The following is a 20,500-nucleotide window of genomic DNA, read 5'->3' as shown; positions in this document are numbered from 1 at the left end:
ACCTACTCAAGAGAATTTAGGGAAATTTAAAATAAAAAAAGCCACCCACTCCTCCAGGACTGGTTTAGACATTTGAGTTGATCTGTTGGAAGCCCAGGAGGAAAGAGAAAACACTTTTAGGCATCTGCAGGAAGAGCTTTTCTATTGTGGAGTTAGTAGCTACAACCAGGAGCTAATTTTTATAACTGTGGACCATGAATTCTGCAGTAGACAAAGGTCTTCAGAATTAAAACCTCCTTCTCCAGATGTCCTTAGTGTGTGCTGTCCCTCATCATCCCAGAGGGAGAGCTTAGGGTGATGCACCTGTCCTGGAGCCTTGGGGATAGAGAAAAGACTGGCTTAAGTCCAGCTCTACCTCCTTTCTCCTTTCATTGGCTATATGATGGTTACTGCTTATTATTATGCATAGCATGAAATATGCAAGTGTATATGCATATGCATAATGGATGTGCAAGTTCTTTGTAAACTGTTGGTTTGAGTGCTGGTGGTTTTGTCACCACCACCACCACCATCACCACCCCCATCACCAGCATCATCACCAACACCATCACCACCACCATCACCATCATCACCATCATCACCATCACCAACGCCACCATCACCGACATCATTACCAACACCACCAACACCATCACCAACACCATAGCCACCGCTGTTATCACCATTATAGTCTGTGCTTAGTAAATAACCATGTACACCCTGGAAAAATAAATTGAATCCATCAATGTTCCAAAGTTGACTGGTAGGTGGTGGTCTGTACTCCAGCTCTCCAACTCTGCCAATCATCACGACAATCTTGGTTGCCTTCCTCCATTGAGTCATGCTTTCCAGCCTCTTCAGCCAGCTTGGAACTTTGATTTGCAGCCCAGTTTGTTCTTGTAGTTGGTCATTTCCTTACCCAGTGGGTCAATCCCCAATTTCCTGATCTTTGTATTTATTTTTTCACATCCTGAGACACTTGGGTACATGTTTGTTCCATACCTCAATAAAGCATAAGTTCCCTTGAAGGCAAAGGAGCTCACCCACTTTTAGCACAGTGATTTCTACATTAATAATGCTTAGTAAAAGTTACTTAATTAAAAAATACATAATACTATATTAGATGTTTGTAATGGGAAAAGAATAATGTCCCCACTTGCCTAAATCTTCTTACATGAATCCTCATTGGTTCCCACTCACTGGGCACCAATGGTCAGTATGTGGGGACTCTGAGTATGTGTATCTGAAAGATGCACTGGTATTACCAAGGGAAAGCCAGCTGGATCTGATTCCCTGCCAATGGCCCTGACATCTGACATCTGCTTATCAGTGCAGAGGACTGGAGAAGGTCTCACAATAATTAAAATACCCATAAGAATGGAGTTAGCACCCAAAGGAAATTTATTATTGCACACAGAGAATCACATTATTCAAAGGCCATAGGATCAAAGCATTTGTTCTCAGTGAGCTAGTCCATGTGGGAAGCCGGATCATAATGTGAAAGTTGCTTAAAGAGGAAGAAATCAGGGCAAGGATGTTAGAAGAGTCAAATAATCAATGACATCCAGCTAAGAAAGCCTAACAACAGGGTTCCTGGCTTCTCAGCAGGTTCAGAAATACTCCATGTCTTTTGCCTAAATCCTCCTCTCTCCCTTGTCCAGAGCCAGGAAGGGATGAACATCTCCACCATCCAGTTCCAAGGCTCATTCTTTCCCAGGCCTCCAGGATCAGCCAGTGCCCCATCTGAGAGATACATTATTTCTTCATCTGTATCAATCAGGGCACAATGCAGCCATGATAGCCTAAGAGCCACTCAAGATTTTTCAGACAAACTTGGATATACATCCATGTTTTCATTCATTTTCTGCTGATCGTAAAGAGGCCAATTGTATTTTCTTCATTTTCAAATGTTTGGGAGCCACTTTATTACAGCCCCTAATGCTTCCCATGTCACTGAATTGCTTTCACACCTAAAAATGAGTCCTTTTGTTGCTTGCAAATCTTATTGCCTTGATACCTAGTATTACATGCCCCAGGGAGGGTACATATTAATAGATTTCAAGTGCCTGTTCTGATTGACTGGTGATTGCCCAGAGTGGAGTGATGAGAAGAATTTGGTGGTTGCATCTAGGATCAGTGAAAAAGTGGTGATCAGCTGGTGACATCTCACATGAAAGTAGAAAAGAGGATTGGTGGCACTTGTGTCCTGTTCTGACACATGTCATCCTGAGCAGTGCTCTCAATTCAGGGATTCTGCTGGATCCTGTTAGGCATGCTCTAACCTTGGATTCACACAAGTGGAGGGATTCTAATGTGACATAGATATTGAGTTTATTGAGTGCACCTGTGTTGAAGGATCATATTCAGAGAAAGGGGTTTGCCAGGCGGATCTGCTTTACTGGGGCTAATTTCCTCATCACATAAATGAGACTAGCATCCCCAAATTCTGAATTATCTTCTACTGGCCTTTCCCTCACATTTCAACTAAATAGTTGGATTTTTTATTCTTTTCTTACAACTTGTATATAGAAAAAGTGCCTTGTTTCTGGGTAGATTTGATTCCCCTTTACACACTGCCAAGGTGTTTAGTAGTCTAGATACAGCTTTCCCTGCCAGCTCTATGCCATCATCTCTGAGCCAACTTTTATCAATGTAGCAGCAGGATCTTGAAGCATATATATATATATATATTTACTTTTTGAAAAGTTGAACAGCCCAAGATCAGGGTTTGCCGCTAGAGTTCTGCTCCCAAGCAGACGTTGATTCAATTATCAACATTCTCTGGATATGGTCTATGCATTTTTATTACTCCACCCAACTGTTTTGTAAGTATTCTATGAGAGACCTTGATAAACGTCTGGATGAAATTTGGGTAAGCATCTACACTGGCAATCTTGTGAAATCCTGACTAGAAATGAAGTTGGAGGTCATCTTTCAAACCCACTTATTTGACAGGTGAATACATTGAATGCCAGCCAGAGAGAGAGAGAGAGAGAGAGCAGAAGTCCCTCAAGACCACACACCTAGTTAGTGGTAGAGTGAAGACAAGGACATTCTTCTCCCTTCCTGTGAATTCAGTGCTCCTCTCTAACCACCATCAAAGTGCTATGAGATCAATGGGCTGGCATGATTCTCCCTATTTACAGACAAGTAAATTAAAGCTCAGAGAGATTAGCGATCGTTCCCCAGACTGTACAATAAATGAGGGGTGGAATTGGGTTTGGTGTTCTGGTTAAGTTAGGTTTTTCGAGGGATGAGAGTTTACTTGTGAATAGAATGTTTAAAGAGCACACCAGTACAGCACAGTCTCCATGAGGTTAAGTAGAAGTGTGAGCTTGTAATAATTGAGTTCCATGATCTATTTTTCTAATAAGGCTTTGTGGCAAGGCCATTCAAGGCAAAGGAGGAAAACAGGATGACCCAAGCCTAGTCAACGCAGCAAGCAAAGATGATTTAATTTAGAGATTTTCAGCTCTCCAATATAATCTTAAAGCAACCAGCAGCAACGTGATTTGAGGTGATTGTAGTCTGTAAAATGTAACACAGATTCAGTGAAACTGAAGGGCGAGGAAGGAATATTAGAAGCAAGGGAGATGGTGCTCAGAGTTGAGGAGTATTGTCCTATTGCCTTGAAATGTGTTGCAAGAAGTAGTTGTTTTAATGTTTATTGTGAAAATGTATTCTCAAGAACTTTGATTGACACATAATCATTCACAGGAGCTTAGAAGTTCTTTAAGGGCAGTATTCATGCCTTATTTCACTGATTATATAACCCTTGTACCTAGGACTATACATGATATATGGTAGACACTTTCATAAATGTTCATTAAATGACATAAACCAGGAGACAGGTGTTCTTCTCAGCGAATGACTGATCTGGGATGATGCTCAAGGACCCTAATTTGGAACAATCAGAGATCACAAAGCCAGGTTTCAGTACAGAGATGTATGGAAGGGTTGTCCTCCATTATTTTGGTGCAATGAGTGGGCTCTGCAATGTGTTCCTCACCCACAGGGGTGGAAAGATTGGAAAATGCTAGAGATAGTTGACACCTGAGGGTGGTGAAGCACAGTGCTGCAGGAAGTTACCCTTATTGTGTGAAAATGGAACAGACCATCCTACAAGATAGTGGGTTCTCCATCCCCAGTGGCTTTCTAGAAAATCCATAGAACCACATTATACAGATGCCTGTGCTGGACATGAGGTTTCAGAAGATGATCTCAAAGTTTTGCTTTTCTCTAATTCTGAGATCCTAAAAGCCAACTCTACAACAGAGATTGCTTAGATAAGTGCAAAGTGGTAGAGTAATTTAAGAACTCATAATTATGTACGTGCAAGGAACTGTGTCAAGTATATATTTTCATGATGCTATCAAATATTAAGCCCAATTCACCCTCTGCATATCTACACATTCACAGCCTGAATCCTTTCCCACTTTGCTCATATCTCAATACCTGTCACCTGCCCTGTCTCTTGTATCTCCCTGTGACTGTGTTTATCTTGCTCTGAAGGCTTTCTTGAGGCATTTCTCCCTCATTTCAACTCTAAAAATCCACAATCCATCCTACATTAAAGAAAAATCTTCATTTGACCTTTCTATCCCTTCTAACTTTGCCTGAATATTGAAATAAGTACTTTTCATCTTCTGTCTTAATTTTTTGGGCTTCTGATCTTACCACTGAATTGAATCTGCAGTTTTGGGGTCACTAATTATCTCTCACGACCAAATTTAAATTTCTTACTTCAAGTCTAACCCTTCTTGAACTATTGTTGAATGACATTATTAATAATTTACCCTTTCCCCTGCACCCCCTGCAACTGCCAATGCTGCATAGTATTCTTGTTGAATGCCTCAGTAATGCTTTGTTCCACAAGTTATAACCATTCCTGGTCATTCTTTCCCTGTTCCATTGGTTTCTCTCCTTCCTCTCATTTTAAGTTTGGGTGCTGCTATTTTAGACATCTGCTTTGCAAACCTCATGCACTCACATGGTTATAACCCCTTTTTACTTTTACACAGAATCTGTTTGAAATTTACATTTGCAGCCTCCACTTCTTCTCTCTTTGATTGCTTAATCTGTAAGCCTCCCCTGGAGAGTTCACTGGAGATTGAAACATGGCATGTTTTAAATAAAACTCACCATGGCCTCCTCCTGCTTCTCTGAGTGCTAGCACCTCAGCAACCGTTAGCATCCGTGAAAACTCTCTTGGGAGCTTCCCAAAGGGGAGCCATTTCTGAACCTGTCTCTTTATCACCAGCCTGCTATGTCTTTCCTTATAGCACCTCAGTGCCACTTTTTCTTTGCACGTTGGCAGGAGCTGCCCGGGTCCATGCCTGGTCAGTCCAAAACCTGAATCCGCGCACACACCTTCAGGCTTGGAGCTCTTCCCCCAGGGCTCCTCGAACTTCCTCATCCCTCCTGTTTTTTTGGAGCCTTGTGTGAGTAAATCTTCATTTCACCAAAATATAAATTTCTTGCCCTGGCCTACTGGGTTCTCAAGCCCCTGCCAGTCTCCTTCCTGACCTTCCACAAGAAGCCCCCTTGGCTCCATCCCAGCCAGTCTGTCCCCGGTGGCCCAGTGCCAGTTGCTTATTTCCACCTTCGCATGAGGCCCTCTGTGTTCATTTGTTCGGGCTGCCATAACAGTGCTCCACAGACTGGGGGCTTCAACAACAGAATCTGAGTTTCTCACTGCTCTGGAGGCTGGAAGTTCAAGACCAAGGTGCCAACAGGGTTCATTCATTCGGAGGCCTCGCTCTTTGTCTTGCACATGGCTGCCTGCTCACTGTGTCCCCACGTGGTCATCCGTCTGTGTGGTTTGTGTCCTAATCTCTTCTTATAAGGACCCCAGTCCTATTGGATTAGGGCCCACCCTACAGACCCCATTGAACCTTAGTTACCTCTTTTAAGGCTCTCTCTCCAAATACAGTCATATTCTGAAGAACTTGGGGTTAGGACTTCCCCATAATGAGCATGTGTTGGGGGGCACACAGTTCAGTCCATCACACCTCCTCTTCCCAACTGCCCATCTGTCCTTTCTTTCATCTCCCTCTTCATTCTTTCTCTCTGTTCGTCCCTCCCTGCCATCAGCACTCAGCAATCCCCATTTCATTGTCTTCACTGGATGGTCTTTTCAGCCTCACCCTATGAGTTTGTGCACAGGGACATGTTACTTCATGAATCTGCCTCTCCTCCAGGTCATTCCAGTGCTGCTTCTCTGCCTCTGACTCGATTGAGAGCAGGGACTGTGTCTCTTGTCTCTTGCACACAGCCCTTGACTTGGAAGCACTTGAGAAATGCCATTGCTAAGTTACTGTGAGTCCCTCCTCACACACCCCCCTCCTCTCACTTCTCAAGAGCCCTTTCAAGGGAAAGGCCTTGCTTAGGAGCTTTTTTCCTGAGTGGCGATGGAGAACACAAATGCTAACTCCATGGACAGCAAGGAGGAGGAGGGCTGAGGCTCCATGGTGGTGACATTCAGTGAGCTAACCTTTCTAAATCAGGAAGGAAAGGAGAGGGAATCTGGGTAGCCCTAAAAGCAGTGGTGAATTCAGGGATTTTCTGCGGGACACACTAAGAGCAATAATTCTCTCAGAAGCTTTGGAGAAAGTGCTGTTTCTTTGACCTAAGGGGTTGAAGATTCTAGATAGAACCCACTTCCTCTCCAAGCAGTAGGTTGGCTGGGAGGCTCCTGCTGGGAGTAGAACCAAGCTCGTGGAGGGAAGCCCATTGCGTCTTCATTTCCCACAGAGGAAGACAGCTGAGTGTCATGTGCTGGGAGTGGTGTCATGATGTGCTGGTGGAGCCCCGAGTGCCTTGTGTTTCTGGGCGGACTCCAGAGTAAGGGCCTTGAAGGTGGGTTGCTGCGGTCTTCCGCTGTCCTCCCTAATGATGCAGGACAAATGTTTGAGGCCGTGCCCAGGAGAGACACGCCATTCAGTTAAAGATCCCCCTGCTTTCCTCATGCTCCTCCTTTCATCCTTCCATGCTTCCTTCCTCTCCCTTCATCCCTTTTCTTCTCTCTCCCCCTCCCCACTCTCTCCCCTCATTCACTGTCAGGAAGGGCCATGCCAGAAGGGCCCGTTCAGCGTGGTGTGGCAGCGGCAGAGGCTAGCAGCAACGGCAGCTTCCACAGTGAGTCTGGATTTGATTTCTGGGGCCAGGGGGCTGGGCAGGGCAGTCCACACCCAGACAGACAGCTTGCAGGCTTTGGAGAGGCACTTCCATGGGCTGGGGCCTGCTTCCAACCTCTTTTTTCCTTGCCTCCCACCGTGGGGCATCATTTAACTTCCATGGAAGTTTCCTGCCAAAGCCATTGATGTGCTTGGGATGTCTCATGGGGAGACAGCATGGTGGGGGGTGGCGGGCCATAATCTGCTAAAATTAGGTGCACAGCCGGGAGAGCCGCTGGAGTTCACATGGCTGCCAGGGCTTCTGTCCAGACCTGTGCGTGTGGTGGAGGCTGAAGGCTCTGCATGGACGATGGTTTGGCTGCTTTCTTGCATTTCAGGAGGTGTGACCTTGAGTTTTGAGTACACTTTGGGTGCTTACACTCCATAGGAGACTCCCTGTAAGGAAATAAGAATGCCCTAATTGCACAGAGTAGAGGGTCTAAGAACTGGAGGTCTCCCCATTGACCTCAGATGAAGCGTGGTCTAACAGACCTGATGCTCAGGATGGTCACTACAGATCCTCTGTGACTGAGTCAGATCCCCCAGTGCTTGCAGGGAGGCTTTTACCCTCCCCATTTTAATTTCTATGGTAATTTCTGGCAGGGAGATGGACATACTGCAGAGTCAGTCGAAGTTCCATCTGTCTTACCTTGATCGTCAGACTGCATTGGATGGCTTCCTTCCACTTTTTGCTTGGGGGCTTTTTTCTTCTATTTGGGAAACGGTCCACTTGGGAAAACAGAACCACAGAATTCACCTACTCAGCCTTAAAGATCCATCCCAGACTAAGAAGACACAAGTTCTGCTTGCCATCTTGAGAGGCTTTCCACAGGCCGGAGGCTGCTTCCTAACACTGACAGGGCGTGCGGTAGTTAAGTCAGTTTTGAAGTGAGAAGCTTCTGGTTTCTAATATACAGTATTATCCTGACACTGCAGTCTTATGGGCAGGTGCATGGGAAGGAAGGCTTTTACAGTTTCATTCATTTCTCTCATAATTTGGTTAGGGAGGTAAATTAAGCATAGCCTCCCAGGTTCTCTCAGGATCAGTTTTATAGGTTTCTCTTCTTGACACTGCTCCTAATAACAGCATGAAAGTTTAAGATTTTCAGTACTAACAAGTGTGTATAGCTAGGGTATTTCAGAACAAACATGCTTGGCAGCCTTATGAGAATTTTGCAAGTAGAACCATTTTAGAAGATTAATCAATCTCTTCTCATGCTTTTAAAATATTGTATGTATTTCAGTCGCATCAGGTTCAAACTCTTGGTTTTAGGAACTGACAGGTTGCATTAAAATATCAAATTGGTCAAATTTATTAATTTCAACAAATATTTAATATTAATCAACTGTGTATGTTTTATTGTCTAAAGTTGGACCCTTCTGAGAATGAAAAGGGAAGTTATTAATAATTAAATAGGAGCTACAGGCATAAATTTAGACCTTTCTTGGTAAATTGGGGCATGCAGTCATTTTATCCATGTATCCTGAGTTATTGTTGGTGCCAGTGATACAACTATGAGTAAAACATACAAAAATCGCTGCCCTTACTGAGGGAGATAAAAAAATAAAGATAAAGTAAAGTATATAGTAAATTAAGAGTGATAGGTTCTTAAGAGAGAAGGAAAGCAGAGAGGAGAAAAAGAAGTACTTGGTGGTAGTCATAGTGGTGGTGTTGGTGGTGGTAGTTAGTGTTGTGTGTGTGTGTAGTTTAGGTAGGGACGTCAAAGCAATTGCATTGCTTAAAGAATACGAAATATTTTAGTTTATTTAGTTTCTCCAAGGAGGGCTTTCATGACTCAGCTAAAACTTACTGTATGGATGAAATCATATCTGAAAATTCTGAATCCAAATAAAGAAATACTCACAAACTTCATAATGACAGAAAGCAAAGAGAGAAAACCAGGTGGCTGTGGCACTGGAAGGATACCTTGTCTGCTTGATGGTCAGCACAGGTTTCATCTCCCTCTGACACCACTGAGACGGCATCAGAAAGTGAACATGGCTGTGGATTCATCTATTTGGGGAGCATCTTTGTAGAAAGTCCCTTAATCTCTGACTTGTGCTGGCCATTCAGAGCATCTTAAGGCCCTTCCTTCTCCCATCTGCCTTTCTGTGGGGTAACGGAAGGGCAGCTTACAGCTGCTGAACACCCGCTCTAGCCGGGCACCTTGATAGGGGCTTTGAGTAAATTAATTTGTTTAATTTATTCTGTTCTCATGAAGACATTATTATAGTTCCACTTTGAGGATGAGAACACTGATGTTTAAGCTCAGAAATAGAAAATAGTGGAGCCAGGATTTAAATCCAGGTTGAATTATGTCTGAAATTCTGCCTTTATCAGTTAGTCTCAGCATCTTTCCACAGATACCAGTTGGCAGGAAGTGGAAGTAAGAAAAGGACTCACTGGGTGACCCGAATGTCCCATGTGTGGGCTGATTTGCATGGCTGGATCAGGAGCAGTAGATGTGTTGGGGTGGTTGTCCATGTCTTTGCTGATTGCGCATGAAGGCACAGCAACTTCTGCTGCTTTGTTTTTTGAGTGTTGTCACTGGAAATGGGGATGGGCATGGGAAATTTTGGGGGCATGAGAGTAAATCTTCCTGTGTGGCTTCCATCCTCGGCTGAGGTGGAGGCTTAACTTCAGTGAGTCAGTGTTCCTGGGGCTCACGCACGTTGGAAGGAGGGACCATGCATGGTGTCTATGTATAGATAATAGAGGTGGGGAGAATGCATGCAGAGTGCTGAGACTGAACAAAGGTTTTTCGACAGGGGTTTGAGCGAAGAGTTGAGTTTGAAGATAATCCTAAATTTCCTGTCTGTCTTTTGTGAATGGAATCCACAGACTGACCTCCTCCAGTCTTAGGATGCTATTAGCAAGAAACAGGATGTCTCTGGACCACATCTCAGATATGATGGTTATATTTAACCTAAATATCACTGTGTAATGTTGCATTTATTTGTGGTATACTTTCATATATTTCTCAGAAAACAAATAGGTAACCTGTTGTTTTATGTATAATATGGTAACCTCCTGATAAGGTTATGTTTCAAGCAAATCACCATTTAGATGCGGAAGAGAGACCTGCTACAACAAAGTAAAGAATTACTTTGGGATGCCAATAACCCTATCCTTTTGTGATAAAGGAGAAGATTTTCTACCTGTAATGCTATATTTTCCTTGGAGTTTTAGAGCATATTTATCCCAGGGTCTCAATGCATGTCAAGGCAATGTCTCTTAGTTTCACAACATGTGTCATAGGGGTAGAGAGAAGCCATTACTCTTGTCATTTGGCAAGGATTTTCTTTTTCATTACATCGTTACCATCACAGAAATATACTCCAAGCACTGGGATGTCCCTCGCTGTGGTCTTCTAACTATTGGGTAGGGTTACCTCATCAAGTTTTGGTTCTTTACTGCTTTTAGGGACCCTTGTCTAGTTTCCTCTGTCATTTTGATACTTGAGGGCTGAGGAGGAAAGCATCATTCATCTTCCTCCGTAGGATACTCCACTTTCACTTATCTGAGTTCTCCCTCTGGTAGAAACAAATAAGCAAGCAAATTAGCTTTTCTTCTAAAATATTAACGCATCTCAGCACAGTTGGCTTCTCTCTTCTGCATATGTGTGCTCTGTGGAGTCCCAGCTGGGAATCAGGGTAAAGATGAGAAGTGTCTGGTTATATTTCAAACTGACAAGGATAGTCATTCTTTTTCTGGTTACATATGGGCCGCCCTGCCACTCACACATACAAGATATGTCTTAATTCCAGAAGGGCTTAGCTGAAGCTTAAAAGAATAATACCCATGCCTTAGACACAAGTCTGCAAGGGCACCTGGTCATGAGTGTGCCTCGGTCTGGGAATCTGCTTAGAGACTTGGTCATAGATGCATCCTTTACAGCAGTACGCTGGGATTTCAGGGGTGAGATGAACCCAAAAAGATTCAGAGAGATCCCAGAGGCCCATATTAAAAGATTTATTGTGGCTGGGTGTGGTGGCTCACGCCTGTAATCCTAGCACTTTAGGAGGCCTAGGCGGATGGATCATGAGGTCAGGAGATCAAGACCATCTTGTCCAACATGGTGAAACCCCGTCTCTACTAAAATAAAATAAAAAAAAATTAGCCGGGCGTGGTGGCATGTGCCTGTAATCCCAGCTACTTGGGAGGCTGAGGCAGGAGAAGCACTTGAACCCCAGAAGCTGAGGTTGCAGTGAGCTGAGATTGCGCCACTGCACTCCAGCCTGGCAACAGAGCAAGACTCCTTCTCAAAAAAAAAAAAAATGCTTATTGTAGTTTCATTCTAGCAGGGCATGTCTTGGTCATAGACAGGTCCTTTAAAGTAGCATGCTGGGATATCTCCCCACCCAAACAAACGTAGTATTTCTAAGGAACCTAAGGACACACACCTGTTTATTTCCATGTCCAGGGTACACGAGGAGAGCATAAGACAAGCTTTGTTCACCCCTCTTGGCATGCGAGTGTTTTCCAGCCATCACTGAGGTTGTGGAGAGGGTCTGGGTGCAGTGAAGATGTCTATAAGTTAGAGATTATTCTAAAACCCACTAGGACTTTCCCAAAGTCAAACACCAATGTAGTTTAATGGTTTTGAAATTGTGGAATGTGGTTTCCCCCCTTTTCATTGCTATCCCAAGTCTTGTGATCCAAGATCATTAAGACTGGCCTTTTGGGGAAAACCAATACAGTCCCCTGTGTAAGATGCTTGTGAATGTACAGGGTATCGCATGTCCTTATTAGTTTAGGGAGTTTGGTTGTCTGTTCTTAGTCCCAGTCCTCTGAGTTCTTAACTGGAGATTTATCCAGAGATAAGAAATCTGCCCATTAAATAGTAATTAATCTTTGAACTCTCAGTTGCCTTAGCATTTTGCTTTCTGATGATCTGAAGAAATATAGTGTCTCAGAGCAGAGCAAGCCCCTAGAACAGGATGCTAAAAGGGGCCTGGAATGCAGTGGGGCTCAGGTCTTCAAGGGAAGGGGTTGTGGGAGCTACAGGGAAGATGATGGAGGAGGGGAGGGAATCTTTCTGGTTGTGCCATCCAGGACCACTCACTGAGAATGTTGCCCTAGTCTCGTGATGGGACTTCTTGGTCTGCATCTTATCTTCAAAGCTGGTCAAGTCCCTTTGCTTCCGCAATTCTTTTGGGACAAATGACTCATGAGAAATTCATATGACTACAAGAATTGTGACACCGCCTCCTGTCTGGCGATGATGTGGGTTCTGCTATTTCTAGGCTGGTGCCCACCTCTCTTGAGCCTTAGCTAGTTCCTCTGATTAGTGCTGCCTCCTCTCTTCCTGCCACTTGTGGCTAGCCCTAATGGAAAGTAGATCTCCAGGCAGATGCATCCGGCTGAAGAATCCTGGCACCGGGGCAAATGCAGCCCTCCAAGGAAAGCTTTTAGTTCAGACACCGGTCTCAGAGCCCACATTGTGAACTGTGTCCTGTGAGGCTTTATGGCCAGTGAAGCTCTGGCATTTGGGTGCAGGCATGTAGGGTGGGGAAGGAGCAAGGGGGAGTCGGGGTGAGAGGAGGCTTATCGTAGTTTCATCCTAGCTGGGCATGTCGGTTTTTACATGGGCCTCTGGGCTCTCTCTGAATCTTTTCTCTTTGGTTCATTTCTAGAAATAGACATTGTATTTCTAGAAATAGAAACTAACTTGAGAGTCGAATTTTCTAGTGTTTTCTCAGGATTTTTTCAGCTGTGACAGAAAACTCTCTACCTTAAGCAAAAAGGCAATGTACTGTCTTTATAATAAAATTTTTGTTTTCCAGGTTTAGGAATTATTTCTAGTGTTGGCTTCATTCTAAGACCTAAATAATGTCACCATGTAGAGCCTGTTGCTTCCTCTCTCCCTTCTTCCTTCTCATCTCTACTCTGACTTCTTTCCATAATTTCATCATCATTCTCTTCCTCTCTCTTTGTCTGCCCAAGACCATGATCTTAGAGAAAGAGATGTTAACGGGAAATAGATTTCCAAACAATCAAGGCTAATGTATTTTGAAAATTATGATGACAAATGCTGCCACATTTGAACACATTATCTGGGACCTAGATGTTCAGTAGTGAAGGCTTGTCCTCGTCAGGGAGGCCTTGCCATCAGGAGCCTAGCTGATGAGGTGAGAAATTATCAGTGCCATTTCTACAAGAGTGGGACTGGACATTATGCAGAGAAAAGCTGCAAGAGAAAGACACAGGAAGCAAAGTCCATGACTGGCTTCTTTTTTCCAATCTGTCTATGGAGGAACATAGATATTTTCTGATTTCATCTTTATGAGTGCTCTCTGGGCTGGTGTAGGTTCCCATCTTACTTCATTGAATCTGCTGATTTAGATATTTCTGAATGAAAATTCCCCTTCAGCTTTTCTGAGTGTTTTATATAAATCACATTTATAGGATTTCTATCACATTGTCCAAAATCTGCCACCCTAACCTATCAATTTACATGTCTTAAAACATTTTTACTAATGAGTCTTTTTTTAATTTAGAATGTGTAAGAACTTTAACTTGGTGGTGAATAAGAACTTTGGTTTTGGAATCAGAATAATTTGGGTATAAGACTTGGATTTTTCTGTCTCAAGCATTTTTGAATAAGATGCTTAACCTCTTCCTCTCCTTTTTCCCTTCCTCTCTCCCTTTCTCCCTCTCTCCCTCCTCCCCGCTTTCCTCCTTCCTTTCTTCCTTTCTCAATACAATGCTGTCGATAATAGTAGTTTTCATAGCCAATGCGTTTTAGGAGGATTGAGCGAAGCAGTGAATTTTAATTCATTTAGCATATATCCTAGCACAGTATAAACATGCAATAAGTTGTTGTTCTATATCCATGTTCACTGGGACAAGAACTTAGCCCAACTCGACTCCCAAACTTGGAATGCTGAAAGCATCTCCTTCTACCTCTGTTATGGCGGAGGCCAGAGCTTCAGATAAATTAAGATGAGGGCTCTACCCTTGGGGATTACCTACCCCAGCACTCAGCCTGGCTCGACCTTTTGGGGACCCACTAGGTGACCCTGAGAAAGATACTTCATCCCAGTTTCGTTAGCCTACAAACGAGAAGTCCACCTGCTCAAATTCCCCTTCTATATTTTTTGGAAACAGGAATGTGTGTTAACAGAGGAGGAATGCCTTTGAATAACAACTCTCCAACTGTGATTTCTGGCTTCACATTTAAGACTTTCTTGTAGGTTCATCCTCAGAGCAGTCCTCTCCTGCCTTTTGACCTTGAAGGAGAAGCCAAGAGGCAGGGCTTGTTTATAAAGAGAGATGGAGCAGCCCACAGCTGCAGGCCTCAGATTATGGCCTGGAATGCCAGATGCTGCATGGAGGTACAGCTCCTCCATCTCTTTCATCTGAACCTGCCCTTGGCCTACACCCTTCACTGCCGAGAGGCACCCCAAGACCCAGTTGTAGAGTAGCAGGCTGTGTGGAACGAAGTGGACCTCAGAGCTCTAACCTTCTCACAGGGCCAGGAGGGGCATCCAAAGATTATCCAGTCTCTACTTGACCAAATCATCCCCTTTTGGAACTGGATGATCCCTAAAGGTCAACTAGTCGAAGTCTTTCCCTCACCCTACCAATTATGCAGATGAGAACACAGGAGGCCAGGGGTGAGCCAGGAGGTATGATGCAAACTAAGGCAGGGCCGTGGAGCTCCTGAATTCTGGCCCATGCTCTCCTTCACTGCCTACAGCACACACACACACACACACACACACACACACACACACACACACACCCCCACACCCTCTGTAAAGTCAGGCTGCTGATGCTGCAGATGTTAGGAAGGGCCTTGAGTTGAGCTTTCGTTCAGTGTTCTTGATGTCCTGATTCAGATGAGAAAATTATGCTCATGCAATTTTTGAGCAGAGAGGAATCTTAGCAAAACTCTGGTCCAACTATGTCATTATTCCAAGTATGAACATTGAGACCAAAAGAAAACATGGGCTGCCAAGACCACAGGATGGCACACTAGTAGAACTGGGACAAGAACCCAGATGACCTGAGTCTCAATCCAGTGCTCTTTTCACTCAGGTTCCTGGTTTCTCTTGGTGCCAGACCTTCCCTCTGGCTGTCTCCATTCCAGGATGCTAAAGATGCCTCTAGGCCTTGCCAGAGCTGTGTGGCTGGATTAATAGATACCCCTTTCCTGGCATTTCCCAGGGAAAGGCCCAACTAGAAACCTGTGGTGCTTAAAAAGAGTGGTGGTACTTCTTTTTTTGATGAATCACCTTGCAGTTCCCAGAGTGCTTTGACTGCTGTTACCACCCAACCTCAGACTTCCTTGAGAATTTAACCCTGTTATTTTTTCCAAGTTGAATCCCCACTTTTACATGAAGATAAAGGACTTTATCAACTGTTTCATGTCTGTGGTCCTGCAAGTGATCTATGAGCTCTCTCCTCTCAGCACCGAGCATCCTTCCTTTAGAATTAAAGGGTCTTTATTCATGACTCAAAGAAAAATCCCATTTTCCATTGGATGAAGAGTGCATTCAACTCCCAAGAAAGCTTTAGGTGTGTGAGAAGGCTAATTGTTTCCACCTTCTCCTTGCCCTTATCAAAGCTCCTCCAGCAGCCAGTCAGTGAACAGATGGGAAATTCAGCTCCAGCTCAGAGAAGCTAGATAAGGCAGCCTGTAGCCTGCGAAGGACTTGTATATTCTTTATGTCCTCTCCCATGATGTGCATCCGACTACCCTTTGCCTGGGGATGTGGCCATCAGTAGTAGGTTTCTGTTGTGCTATGTATTGTTTACTGAAGAAATTAAAATACGCAAAGTGTTCCTGGTCCCCCTTTTTGGGCTCCCTCTCCAGCTACTTCTGGCATTTTCTGTTGGCAGTTAATAAAACAAAAGGGGGGCCCAAAGGCTCGGGTCTCCCTCCAGCTAGAATGGTTAATTTGGAGTGGTTTGGAAGTAGTAGGTATTACCTCTAGCTACATTTGTGCCTTTCTGGCTGATCTGTCCAACCTGCAATATGTGCCCTGACTGATGGAGTTCGAAAGCTTCATGAAAGGGGCAGGGGATTAAGGGCACAGAAATTGAGGGGGTGGGGGAAGAAGAAAGTAGGGGTGGGTCTCCTTTTGCTTATTATAGCAGCACAAACCAGCAAAGACTTATCTTTCCTCAAGACAGCCTTACTTGAGGAAAGAGCTACAGTCCAAGACACTTGAAAATTACTCCCTAATCCAGCCTAAATCTTTACCATCCCTTACCACTAATTATGCCCATCTACCTGCACTCATAGAAGTTCCAAATCCAATCCCTTACCTTATTTAAATCCTGGACCCAGAGAATACCTCTTGCAAATATTTATAAGATATTTATACAACACTACTGACACCATTACAACTCTTATTCATCCCAATGACTGGGCTGGCACTTGGTAAGCCTCAAGATATGTTAGTAAGTAACAGTTGCAATTAGAGTTGTTATGGTGTTAGTAGTATTGTTCGCTTATAAATATTTGCAAGAAGCATGCTCTGGGTCCAGGATTTAAATAAGATGAGGGATTGGATTGAAAATGTCTATGTGTGTCAGCCTCCCAAGTAGCTGGGACTACAGGTGCGTGCCACCACACCTGGCTAATTTTTGTATTTTTTTTTTTTTTTTAATGGAGACAGAGTTTCACTGGGTTGGCCAGGCTGGTCTTGAACTCCTGACCTCAGGTGATTCACCTGCCTTGGCCTCCTGAAGTGCTGGGATTACAGGCGTGAGCCACAGCACCCAGCCTAGAATCCCTGATTCAAGGATCCAATGCCATCATCTTAAAGCTGGTGGGATATTCAATCAATAAGAGATATTATTAATGTCGCTTAAAGGATGACTCAGTGAGCCCATTCCTAGCTAAGTTTGCCTTTTGTGGAAAAAAGAAAAAAGAAGCTTCACACACAGAATATGCAGTCTCTGAGCCTAGTCCACTGTAGAAAACTGCACATTCTAACCAGCGCACCCTTGTCTTCAAAATTCACTTTAGCTGCTCCTCCTCAGTGTCTAAGCCCCGCTTTTGTAAACAGCCTGAATCCAAGGATCCAGACTGGCAGTCACACAGATCTGGCAGCTCCTTTAAACTGCTTCCAGAACTTAGGTGGAACTGTCTTGAACCTACAAAACCCACAAAAAGAAAGACTTGGAGTGCGGCAATAGATTAACTTCTATCTCTGGCTTTACCATGCTGACTGGCTGGCATATCATCCCTGAAGTGGTTTCTCATCCATACATTTGGGATTATTGTCTCATTGTAAGGGTAATTGGGCAGAATGTCTAAGTCCTTAGAAAAAATAGGAAGTGCTGTGTAACACACACGATCATAATCATTGAGAAATTAGCATCTTTCAAGGAAGATTTAGATTCAAAGTATTATGTATGTGCAGGTGTCTTGAAGCCTTGCCATGCCTCTGTTTCACTTACTATCTCATTGAATTTCTGCACATGTTCTGAGTGTGTTATTATTCCCATTTTTATGCACAAGGAAGTCAAGTCTTCCAGAGGTTAAATAAATTCTCTATGGTTGCTTAGCTAGCAAAGAGCATTGGCTGAGTTATACATTATTTCCTTCGTTCTTTTGGATCCTCTATTTCCTTATCCTGTATACACATTTCTGATATGTTATAATTTTTACATTTTTTGGCCTCTAACTATTTAGTAAAGTCAATCTTATTTGAAAGAAATTATCTTATTTTGGCTAAATAAGTCTGAATCTAAACTAGAACCTAACTCTCAGTACCTGAGCTATGCAGGGTCAGATTTTTCAAAATCTAGGATCATTAAAAGGATGTATTCTACCATTGTTTACTTATGAATATGATATTATAACCTGCATTTGGGGGCTGAGTGGATCCCTTTGAATCTAGTGTGATCCATGGATCTGAGCTTGGTTGAGACCTCCAGCTTTGTTGAGTGACTTGAGCTCTTTTAACATCATCTTAAAGTTTGTTTCCACTAGAAGATATTAGTGCAGCCAGGAGGCCTCAGTGTAGCCATTTGCAAAAGGAAATAAGGGCCAAATTATTTTTCAACTCACATCTTTGGAGTTGAAATGTCTGCTCTATTAAAAAATACATTGCTTGGGGGCAGTAAAGGACAATGAGGTCTCAGAAAGAGTGCTAGAATTTAGGCAGGATTAAGAAAGAGGAAAACAAAATAAGTTATAAAAGGCATGTGTTCCCGGGGCTTCCCTCAGAACTTTGCTCCTGGCAGATGCAGCTCTAGGTAAGAGAACTGGGGAGAATCACAATGGGCCTATTTATCCTCTAGGCTCACACTGCTAAACAGCTTGGCTCTCAACTCCTTGTATTTTTGGAAGACTCCAAGGGTTTTTCCTAATCCTGGGGCTAGAGGCTCAGACTGAGACAGCCGTTCCACTGAGATTCTGCTAAATGGATGCTGTTTGCGTAAACTGTCAGAAAGCCCTGCTCTGAGGGAGCAATACTATAATGATGTCTTTGTGAGTTTTCGCTGCATTTTCCCTCCAAAGAATCTCAAGCACCTACTAGACCCGGGGCTGAGATATTCAGTTTGTCTCTAAGAAGCTAGATAATAGTCTGTCCTGCTTTACTGGGAAGAGGAGAGGCAAAAAGAAGGCAAGCAATTCTGACTTAATAAGTCAGAAGTCTGATGTCACTGTAGAAAAGTCATAATCTCTTGTATAAAGCTTTCATCTGTGGGGTTTCCATAACTGGGGCGAGGCCACAGATGGACATGTATCTGTGAGTGCACACTCATGTATTGTAGATCAGAAATCAAAAGGATATCCAAACTAATATATCCCTAAGGCATGCACCCACACAAACTGGGGAGAACACAGAGTTCTACCAGGTGACTCAAAGTCTATATACACCAGGATAAAAAGAAGGAAAACTATAGAACTGTCGATGAATAGAGTCAAACTCTGTAATATATATACATATATATATTTTTTTCTTTCCTTTCTTTCTTTCTTTTTTTTTTTTTTTCTTTGAGACAGAGTCTCACTCTGTCACCAGGCTGGAGTGCAGTGGTGCGATCTTGGCTCACTGCAACCTCTGCCTCTCAGGTTCAAGCAATTCTCCTGCCTCAGCCTCCTGAGTAGTTGGGACTACAGGTGTGCGCCACCACGCCCAGCTAATTTTTGTATTTTTAGTAGAGACAGGGTTTCACCATATTGGCCGGGATGATCTCTATGTCTTGACCTCATGATTTGCCTGCCTCGGCCTCCCAAAGTGCTGGGATTACAGGCGTGAGCCACTGCACCTGGCCTGTAAAATATTTTAAGAGATTTATTCTGAGCCAAATATGAGTGACCATGGCCATGGCCAGACACAGCCCTCATGAGGTCCTGAGAACATGTGCCCAATGTGGTTGGGGTACCGCTTGGTTTTATATACTTTTAGGGAGGCATGAGACATCAATCAAATACATTTAGGAAATATATTTGTTTGGTTCAGAAAGGCAGGACAAGTCAACGTGGGGAGGTGGGGGTGGGTTCCAGGCTATAGGTATATTTAAACATTTTCTGGTTGACAATTGGTTGAATTTATCTGAAGATCTGGATCAATGGGAAGGAATGTTCAGGTTAAGATAAAGGATTGTGGAGACCAAGATGTATTGTGCAGAGGAATCTCTCAGAAAGCAGACTTCAGAGAGCGAGCAGGTTGTAAAATGTTTCTTAGCAGACCTAAAGGGGTGCCTGGCTCTTAGCTGATTATCTCCCGGATCTGGAAAGAGAGGAAGGAAAACAAAGGGGGAAGGAGATTCTCCATATAATGTGGATTTTTCCCACAAGAGACTTTGAAGGGCAATTTCAAGGTATGGCAAGGAAATATATTTTGGGGTAAAACATTTTGATTTTTTTCCTTGTTATGCCAAAGTCAGATTGGAAAATAAGTCATGATATACAAGGTTAAATAAAACCCATGTGATGAGAATTTGTGGTTTCTAGGGCATACTCCCCAGACCCCTTAGATAGGAATTTGGGCAAGATAAAAAATTCCGAGCTTCATCCTCAGAACCAAAATGTAAACTTCATTCAGAGACTCAATCTGTATATTTCTGATTTGTTTGCCTTTGTGTATGTATGCTATAGTACAGTAGTACGTTTACATTAAAAACAATAACCAGACACTGTGGGACTTCAGTTCTGTTTCATTTACTATTCTTAGTGACTTGGACAAGTCATTGCTTTTCTGGCCAAGGTTTCTATGTCTGCAAGTAGACTGGGTAACTTCCAACCCTGTGTGTTTATTAGCTACAGCTTTAGTGTTGAATCTTTCCTTTCAAGCCCTGGGTTCTGAGAAACTCGGATTTGAGGAGCTGGACAAGGTACAGTTACAGGGTAGGGCTGCTCCCCACCCCCACAAAG

At 43.5% G+C, this 20,500-nt stretch overlaps 1 protein-coding gene across 8 annotated transcripts in view; it reads left to right on the top strand.

The window, feature by feature from the left end:
• The window catches only part of NTRK3 (neurotrophic receptor tyrosine kinase 3), a 381,275-nt gene that overhangs the window by 342,550 nt on the left and 18,225 nt on the right, over positions 1 to 20,500 (top strand). For 3 of the 8 annotated variants that reach the window (XM_016927081.4, XM_063794020.1, XM_016927087.4), the window contains one exon: positions 7,042 to 7,116. The exons of the other annotated variants lie outside the window; for them this stretch is intronic. In XM_016927081.4, the coding sequence (XP_016782570.1) occupies positions 7,042 to 7,116 (75 nt within the window). The remainder of the gene's footprint in view (positions 1 to 7,041; positions 7,117 to 20,500) is intronic. 8 annotated transcript variants of the gene reach the window in all.

The sequence above is a fragment of the Pan troglodytes genome, chromosome 16 (assembly GCF_028858775.2).
Source record: "Pan troglodytes isolate AG18354 chromosome 16, NHGRI_mPanTro3-v2.0_pri, whole genome shotgun sequence".
In the NCBI taxonomy this organism is placed as follows: domain Eukaryota; kingdom Metazoa; phylum Chordata; class Mammalia; order Primates; family Hominidae; genus Pan; species Pan troglodytes.
Note: the sequence above shows the minus strand (reverse complement) of the source record. Positions and strands in the feature narration are given on the sequence as shown.